This window comes from Triplophysa rosa, unplaced genomic scaffold (assembly GCF_024868665.1).
Source record: "Triplophysa rosa unplaced genomic scaffold, Trosa_1v2 scaffold47_ERROPOS3222836, whole genome shotgun sequence".
Taxonomy (NCBI): domain Eukaryota; kingdom Metazoa; phylum Chordata; class Actinopteri; order Cypriniformes; family Nemacheilidae; genus Triplophysa; species Triplophysa rosa.
In genome coordinates, this window is record NW_026634485.1 from 9,840 (window position 1) to 18,504 (window position 8,665).

Consider the following 8,665-nt stretch of genomic DNA (forward strand, 5'->3'; position numbering starts at 1 on the left):
ACACAACCTCAAACGACAGTCATTTAAACTTCAGACAGCAATGTACTGCATTAAAAAGATAGTGATCCAAAAATGAAAATTCATACTCAAACCTTTATGTTCTTTCAATCCTTTGTTGAGTACAGAAGATGATATTTTGGCGAATATCTGTAGCCAGACAATTGATGGAAGCCATCGACTTAAAGCATGAAACAAAAAATACTGTGAAAGTCAATGGCTACCATCAACTGTCTAGTTACCAACTTTCTCCAAAATATTTTCTTCTGTAGTCAACAGAACAAATAAACTCAAACAAGTTTGAAACAACATAAGGGTGAGTATGAGGACCATTTTCATTTTTTGGTCAACTATACCTTTAATGTATGGCAGTTTCACAAATTAACATTTTCCTCTTACACAACTGGGGTATAGCAAAATAGGATGAACAGTTTAAAACTAAGACTGACCAACTAAAACTTTTCTTTTAAAAAAATAAAAACACTGGCACAGAATGTCACTGTAACCTCAAACAGTAGTCCGAAGTTACAAACAGCAATTATTCAAATGTATTGCATTATAGTGTATGTCAGAGACATGAAACACTACCGAAAATGGGGGAAAAAAACTAACAGCACAAATCAAGTGCAAATGGAAGAAAACAAAAAACACTGCAGCTGTCTAACAACCTCAGACATACAACAGGTTTGAAACAGTTATTAGTCAACAAACATTCTCCATTCTTGAATGACCTTTTTGTATGACGGGGTTGCATCCTGATCGTGGATGGCATCTCTCAGAACTTGTGTTTTTTTTTTTCCCCTGATTTTTTTAAATATTCTGTGTCTATCAGTTAAAATAAACCCACCATAAAATTATAGACCCTTCATTTGTTTGTAAGTAGGCAAACTTACAAAATCAGCAGGGGATCAAATACTTATTTCCCTCACTGTATTAGTCATTCAAACATTCTCCATTCTTGAATGACCTTTTTGTATGACGGGGTTGCATCCTGATTGTGGATGGCATCTCTCAGAACTTGTGTTTGCAACACAGACAACTTTGGATATGTGAGATTTAGATTTAGATTCAACTTTATTGTCATTGCACATGTACAAGTACAAGGCAACGAAATGTGACCTCTGCATTTAACCCATCCAGAGAGTAGTGAACACACGCACAGCAAGTGGTGAACACACGTACCCCCGGAGCAGTGGGCAGCTATCACTGCAGTGCGCGGGGAGCAAGTAGGGGTAAGGTGCCTTGCTCAAGGGCACCTCAGTTGTTACCCGCCGGCCCTGGGAATCAACTGAGGTGGAACACATAGTAATAGGCCAGGAGGTAGAGAGGCCCCTCGTGGAGCAAGTCTTTGTCAAATGTTAGAACTGGGGTTGTACCTACAACCACCTTGCAGTTCTCCTCACCAACCAGCAAGACAGGAGTGGAAAATGAGCGCCTGTGGATGTAGGTATCTGGATCCTCTGAAGGCTAGAAAACCAAATAGAGAATTTAGATTACACACACAGCAGAAATTAAAACAAGATCACCATTCACTTTTATAGAATTTTATTCCTATATGGAAGTGAATGCTGACCCAGATCTGTTGGGCTATCAACATTGTTTAAAATATCTTACTTTTGTGTTCTGCAGAACAAAGAAAGGTATACAGGTTCAAAACAACTTGTGGGCAAGTAAATGATGACAGAATTTTATTTTTTCTGTTAACTATCCCTTTAAGTTATTTTTTATGTTGCATGGCCAATTTTACGTAGTGGAATTAGGATGGATTTAACCCTGTTAATTAGGATTAGGCACCTGTTAATAATTTATCATTACTGACGCAGGGCTCTAGACTAACTTTTTGCACTGGTTGCACTGGTGCGCCTAACTTTTTTTCTTGGGTGCACCAGCACAAAAGTTAGGTGCACCCAAATTTTCGACCGCATTGCATTTAACACCGCAGTTTTACAAGTTCACTTTTTTTTAAATCGCTGTCCATATAGGCAGTATTGACTTGTAAATGATTAACTAACAATCTGGTCAACATAAAGTTCTTTATTTGAAGCACAATTCTACAAGAAAGCAGGGCTCTAGACTAACACTTGAGAGAGGTGGCACTGGTGCTACCAAGTTATTCAGTTGGTGGCACCAGCCCTTAATTTGATAGCACCAGAGTCATGGGGTGAGGTAAGAAAAAAGAATCACTAAAACTTCATTAAAATGTGTTTAATACATTAATAAATCAATTAGAAATTAATACAAATCATTGTTTATGATTGATTGATTTTTATTGTATATGTAAACTCTCTTTCAACACTTTACCATATTTAAAGCACATCTTTCTTAAAGCTACTTTCTTCCTTTATTTGTTGTGAACGACTCCTATAAGAGAACACAATTCCTTTAATATCAGTGAGTGTTTTTGGGCCCGTCCGTTGTTGTTTGATGAACATTATAAACAGAGATCTTTATTATGCTGCTGCCCCTTTAAGAGCTCGCGCAATATACTGGAACACGTGTTTTGTTTTCCAACTGTTTGGTCACGAAACAAACTGAATACCTTTACAAGGTTTCTTGTTAATATGGGAATTTTTAGGTTATTTTGTGTTAATATGTCCGTTTCAGAGTAAGAATGTGTGAAAGAGAACTCTGTTTAGTATTTTGTGCTCTGACTCTCTGGGCGCGCGCATATCTCAAACAACCCGCGAGACCTGAAGGCTTTTAGTGATTATTCTTCATGAAAGCTGCATTGATACACGTTTGGCTTCTATCAATAGCGACTCACAAATAAATAGTATTTAGCGTGATGTATAACGTTTTGTATGCTTTGCAGTATTGTTAGAGATCTTTATACAATAGTTCAGTGCTTAAAGTTTAAACACGTGTTTCCTGCATTAGCTTCACATGCATACAATACTTGCAACACATTTCGTTATCTTTGCTGTTTTGTACCTTAGCAGGGGAAATTCTTGTATTCTGCATATTTATTTAAGTTGCAAGATTGAGCGCTTCACTCGTCTGCTCTTTCGGTCCTTCGCCTCTTACCCGTAACCCACGAATTACGTCTTTGGGGGCGGGGCACTGATAGATAAGTGAATGGTTGAAGGAGGGGAGACGAAAATGAGTGACTGAATGCGCAGCTTGCGCAATATAACATTTCTGCGCATTAAATTTATAATACGCAAAAATTATATATTGATCAGTTTGACAGTCGCACCGGTGCGACCATTAAGAAAAACTTGTCGCACTGGCAGGAAAATTTGTCGCAAAATGAGACCATTTAGTCGCAGTCTAGCGTGTCAGAGCATTGGTTATGATTTTCGGACGGATCAGGCCTTAACTTAACATTCTTAACGAAAAAGTTGTCAATCGTTCTTTTCATCTTCTCTCATCATCCGCGGCTACATCCACTCTGTTTATCTGACGGGCCTAGGCTACTCACCTCTCTGTCCGACTGCAGCACAGCATTTTCAAACGTACACACACGTACAGGAATATCTGGACCACGGCCAATCAGAGGGGGGTCCGCCCTTCACTATCTCTGATTGGTTTAGACCACGATATGGGCCTAATGTGTCTGTTGTTGAACCACAGGGAGACTTTTGCAGAGACTTTTTTTCCCTCAAACGGCTGGTCGCACTGGTGCGACCTCAGATTTGTTTTAGTCGCACCATTGAGAAATTAGGTCGCACTCTAGAGCCCTGTGACGTAAAACTCACCATCAGAACGTGGAAAAGAGCCTCACTGATTGGGACCTGTTTCTTCGGTGCTGTAGAACCAGATGGGAAGAGCAGCGGCAGGGCAGTAAAAACAGCAATGGCATGTCCAACTAGTTAAGGGAAGAAAAAAAAAGATTTATATCAATATCAGATAGTAGGTCTGTATCTATACCACTGGTTTCTGATCCTGGAGGTCCACTGCTCTGGAAATTTGTAAGTCTCCCTTATTTAACAGACCTAATTCAGATCATAAGTTCATTAGAAAAGAGCTCCATGAACTGAATTAAGGGGCTGTTTACACAACTTTGTTTTCAACTGAAAAACCTTTTTTGAATTGAAAACTACTGATCATAACAAAGTTTCTCAACTCTGGCCCTTGAGAGCTGAGTTTAGCTCCAACCTTGATCAAACTCACCAGCCTGTAGATTTCTAGTAGGACCTGAAAACACTGATTAGCTTGTTCAGCTGAACTGGAGCTTGAGGGCCAGAGTTGAGAAAACTAGAATTAAATAAAGCTTTACCTCCATTTAATGTCCTTGGAGGCTTCATGACTTTCTTCATCACTCCATAAAACTGAACCTTGGAGTATAAGGTCTCCCACCTGCCCTTCACCTCAGAAATGTATTGGCAATTGTCTGGTTCAATGATTCTCCGCAGTTCATCCATTGCCTGAAAGAATTATTCATTTAATATTAAAAAATTGTCTGCAGTTAGGCAGGGGATATGGGATATTTGTCAGTACATAATAAATCTGCCTGAAGTACTGTATGCTTCTGTGTACCCACATGGTCAAGTTCTTTGAAGCAGGGGTATGCTTGCAAAATTTTGGTTGGTTTGTCTTGCTCCTTCAAAGCATACAAGTCAATGAAATTTCTTCTGGACTGGAACTCTAGGTCTAATAGATGGGTTACAGCAGCTTTGTTTGGCTTCTTTGCTTTGTACATTTCTTGCAGAGTCCTGTAATGTCTTGCCTGGGTTTTCTGGCTGTCAAAGCTGTTGTCTGCATCAGCTACAATTTAGCCATACAATTTAATTACTGAACAACATGCACAAAATTAACACTCCGAGAATGTATTTGACATAAAAATAAAGAAGAATTACACTTACTTATATTACTAAACATTGTGTTATTTACTAAATAATAAATTTTGAAGTAAGGTGGCCAGACGTGCCACTTCCTGAGGACATGTTGTGCACAGGATTTCTAAATTACCTACAATAACCAGGTTATATATATGTCCTCAGGAAGTGGCACACCTTGTAACCTTATTTTAAAGTAAATTTGAATGTACTTACATGCTTCATCGATGCTGTCATTTTCTGGCCGTGGGGTGCTTGATCTTGAAGGTGGTGACAGATTGACTGTTGATGCACAGGAATCAGCGTCATAGTCACTTGCCACTGCAGCAGAAGGTTCCCTGTCTTGACGTGCTGTTTTGGAAGGAGGCCTTTTGGCCTTCACGGGACTTCGGATATTTGAAAACCGCTTCAGGAGATTTTTGGCAACGGTGTCCTGTACAACAGAACAAATGCATCAATTAATCATTTTGAAGCAATGTTAGCGTTTTTTTTAATAATTAATTTAATTATGTCACTCACCCACTCATGCCTAGATCCAGTTGACTTATCTTTTATCATAGGGTAGTATTCCACTAACCGTTTTGCCATGGCAATAACTTCATGTTTAGTGGGATATTTGTAGTCATCTGAAGATGCTCTTGCAATAGATATCATGTTTGTCATGGTATTTCGGATGAGCCGGCAGAACAGCTCCTTTGATAAAGTGACGTCACCCTCTTTTCCAAGACGCTGCTGCTCAAAGTATGTGCGTCTCATGTGTTGTAGTTCACTGTCAGTGAAGAGAACATATTCTGGGCTGGGTAACTTTAAAAACTTTGAAGTGCTGGGGTCATCTTGTTTTGAACTGCGAGTATGTTCGTCGTCTGATGAACCTTGGACTTCAACAGGAATGGTGTGACCCTAAAATACATACACATTAATCAAATCAGATAAAGTAACAAATATCCAAAATACGTATATTTGAAGTTAATTACCTGCTCTTCCTTATGAGTCAAAAGCCAAATGGTTTTGCGCCGCAGGAAGTGCTCAGGACCAGGAAAGAGATCTCGGATATCCTCGCGTGAGAGAGTTGGTAAAATGTCTTCCCCAATGTTAGCATCTTAGAGCACATGCAAATTCATTAGTCAATGTAACTCAGGTATACTTTGTGCGCATAAGTATTCAGATATCGAAGAAATATATATTCATGTCAATATAGCTAATTAAAATAGTTTATCCAAATATATATATATATATATACAGTATATATATATTTCGTAACATTGACCTAAATGGGCAGAAATATTAAAATGATAACACTTAAGAAATAGTTTTATACTTGTAAAAGGGGACATTGGATGCTAAATTAACTTTTACATGGCGTTTAAACTTAAATTTGTCTTAGTATGTATACACAACCACCCTAAGCATAAAAATGTATAAGCGTAATATGTTCAGTTAACTTAATTTCATTTGATACATGAACGTGTTTTTTTCCAGTAGGAAGCATTGCATATTCGATTACAATTCCATTTCAAATACAAGAATTACCATAACAAACAATTAAGTGATTTTAGAAACTACTAACCTTTAAGAGTGGAAATCTCAACCTCGTCGAGTCCATCCATGGTGAAAAACTGGCGGGAGGAGGAAGTGCCTTCGTCTCCTAAGTGAACTTTGGCGGGATGATTGCGTATGCGTCTTAACATTAATGCTTCATAGGGGTCAATGCACGGTTACTCATTGCGCATGCTCAACGCGCGTTTTCTAATTTCCTGTGTTTTTGTACGTGTTTGGTTTGGCGTGTAATAATAGTAGTTTTCCTGATGTAACTGAAAGCCGCGGTTAAAAGAGACATTTGTCGTCGATTTTAAACTCAATATTTCTATTGTTTAGCTGCGAAATCTTTATTTTATTTCAAGGAGAAAAATGATTTGGCGCTGCGTTATTTGTTATGTATTTGTTGCTCTTACTCTTAAATCTTTGTTGAGTCACATTAATTTTGCACACAGTCGTAGTCCAGATTTCCGCCTGGTTTGTGGAATAGATGGATGCACTAAGGAGTACCGAGTATACAACTCTTTTTGGTATCACGTCAGGCGAACACATTTACAGTATCTATACAGCGTAAACAGGAGCAGAACACTTCGCAGAGAGAGATCTGTACACGAGGCATCCAGCAATAATGTGTAGGCAGATAGTGGGCCAACATTGGTGGCTCAGGAAGAAGGGAACTCTAGAAACAGTCTGGATAATGGAATGACACTGGTAAACACTGTGGATCTACAACCCTCTCTTCCTGTGGAACATTTTGGTGATTTTGACACTGGCGAAACAGTGTTTTCTGGCATAAACAGTAACTCCGTTTTGCCATTGCCTCAGAACCTGGAAATAACGTTGCAACAGGATGCACTGAATGAAACTTCAGATTCGAATCCCACTCTACTCATTCCAAACAGGCCTTCGGATGACTCATGTTCTTCAAGCCTCCCCAAAGAAAACACGGTAAATGACTAACTATTATGTTATATTGTTACTATCATTTCACAGTCTTTTTTTATAATGCAATTATTATACAGTTAAGAAATGTTTTTCTCGTATGTAGAATGATGATGATGTGCTGTCCAGACATGCCACTGCTGTTGTGATGACTGCTAGAGAGAAACATCATATCTCACAGGTTAGTATCAATAAATACAAATCTTACAAAATGTTCTGTTAATGTTGTTTATGTATGAATGCACACACACACACACAGTGCTTGAATTTATTAGACAACCACCTAATGTAAGGTTTGTGCCAAAGATGCCCTAGACTAACATTATTTGTGATTACCAAAATAAATTGTTTCTGCAATGGCTAATCCACCAGTATGTGAGCGCTTTATTCACAGTAGTATGTCTAATGCTAACATTTAATTGTTGTCATCCATGAATTTTTTATTTACTGTTTATTACAAGAAAGGCAGAAAAATAGTAAAGCACATTATTACAGTATTATTTTTATTTGTTTGTTTTATTCAGATGGCCAATTACATAAAAGTATACAATCAATGCCATCAAGGATGTAAGTTGTTATCAAGGCCAAAGGAGGTCATACAAAATATAATGTTTTTTGGTTGTGTGTGAAAGAATATTTCAGTTGTTTCAGCTTGTTGTTTGTATATTTTCTTGACAGATTCCTATATATTCTTTTTGTCTTTATGACAGGTGGTTAAACAAATATCTACAAACACACACACAAAATGACACATAATGATTTGTTCCTATGTAATTATGTAATTTTTAGTGTATTTCCCTGCTAATTATTTTTTTCTCCACCCCCCTCCCTTAAGAGCGGAGTGAATGACGTTGTGGCAGTGGTTCAGGAGTATCAAGCTCAGTTATTGAACAGTTTGAGGAGTCAGCTACAAACAGTGTTCAACAGACATTCAGAAAGGAAGATTCAACAAGAAGCTTTGAGAATCTTTGACAGCTTTAAAGATCCATTTGCGGCCGTTTCAACAACATACATGTGTCATAAAAGAAAAATTCAGTTTTGTGGAAGCAGAAGAAGTTCCAGTTGGATTAGCAGTATGCTGTCAAAAAAGAGAAAAAACATGAGACCTCTGCATAAAAAACGTCTCGGTTACGGATGTAACCTCGGTTCCCTGATGGAGGGAACGAGACGTGTCGAACCGACAGATGGGGTTCGTCCCTGAAAACCAATCGCTTCCGACTTCTTAGAAAAGGCCAATGAAAATTGGTGAATGAAATTTGGATGCCGGACTCCGCCCCCGGATATCCGGGTATAAAAGGGAGACGCATGCCTCATTCATTCACCTTAGTTCTGAGGAGCCTGAGACCTCTCACGACTGCTGCAGTGGACAGCACGTGTTGTGGCAAGGAGGACACAACATCTCGTTCCCTCCA

General features: G+C 38.6%; 2 protein-coding genes across 2 annotated transcripts; one reads left to right on the forward strand and one right to left on the reverse strand.

The window, feature by feature from the left end:
• Positions 1 to 924: 924 nt before the first annotated feature.
• Positions 925 to 5,946, reverse strand: LOC130550915 (uncharacterized). Its single transcript, XM_057328449.1, has 7 exons — positions 5,750 to 5,946; positions 5,295 to 5,675; positions 4,992 to 5,208; positions 4,481 to 4,704; positions 4,217 to 4,364; positions 3,696 to 3,805; positions 925 to 1,464 (listed from the first exon to the last, which is right to left on the reverse strand). The coding sequence occupies exons 2-7, from the start codon at positions 5,529 to 5,531 to the stop codon at positions 1,282 to 1,284; spliced, it is 1,119 nt and encodes a 372-aa protein (XP_057184432.1). The 5' UTR covers positions 5,532 to 5,675; positions 5,750 to 5,946; the 3' UTR covers positions 925 to 1,281.
• A 96-nt stretch (positions 5,947 to 6,042) lies between these two features.
• Positions 6,043 to 8,454, forward strand: LOC130550916 (uncharacterized). The gene is made up of 3 exons (XM_057328450.1): positions 6,043 to 7,259; positions 7,360 to 7,434; positions 8,089 to 8,454. The coding sequence occupies exons 1-3, from the start codon at positions 7,014 to 7,016 to the stop codon at positions 8,452 to 8,454; spliced, it is 687 nt and encodes a 228-aa protein (XP_057184433.1). The 5' UTR covers positions 6,043 to 7,013.
• Positions 8,455 to 8,665: the final 211 nt, after the last annotated feature.

Excerpts from the sequence above, each read along its gene's own strand:
- LOC130550915 (XM_057328449.1), bottom strand. The coding sequence starts at position 5,531 with ATGAGACGCACATACTTTGAGCAGCAGCGTCTTGGAAAAGAGGGTGAC. Across the intron at positions 4,705-4,991 it reads TGACAGCATCGATGAAGCAT|CTGATGCAGACAACAGCTTT; the intron begins GTAAGTACATTC and ends GCTAAATTGTAG. Across the intron at positions 3,806-4,216 it reads TCCAAGGACATTAAATGGAG|TTGGACATGCCATTGCTGTT; the intron begins GTAAAGCTTTAT and ends TCCCTTAACTAG.
- LOC130550916 (XM_057328450.1), top strand. The coding sequence starts at position 7,014 with ATGACACTGGTAAACACTGTGGATCTACAACCCTCTCTTCCTGTGGAA. Across the intron at positions 7,260-7,359 it reads GCCTCCCCAAAGAAAACACG|AATGATGATGATGTGCTGTC; the intron begins GTAAATGACTAA and ends TCTCGTATGTAG. Across the intron at positions 7,435-8,088 it reads AGAAACATCATATCTCACAG|AGCGGAGTGAATGACGTTGT; the intron begins GTTAGTATCAAT and ends CCCTCCCTTAAG.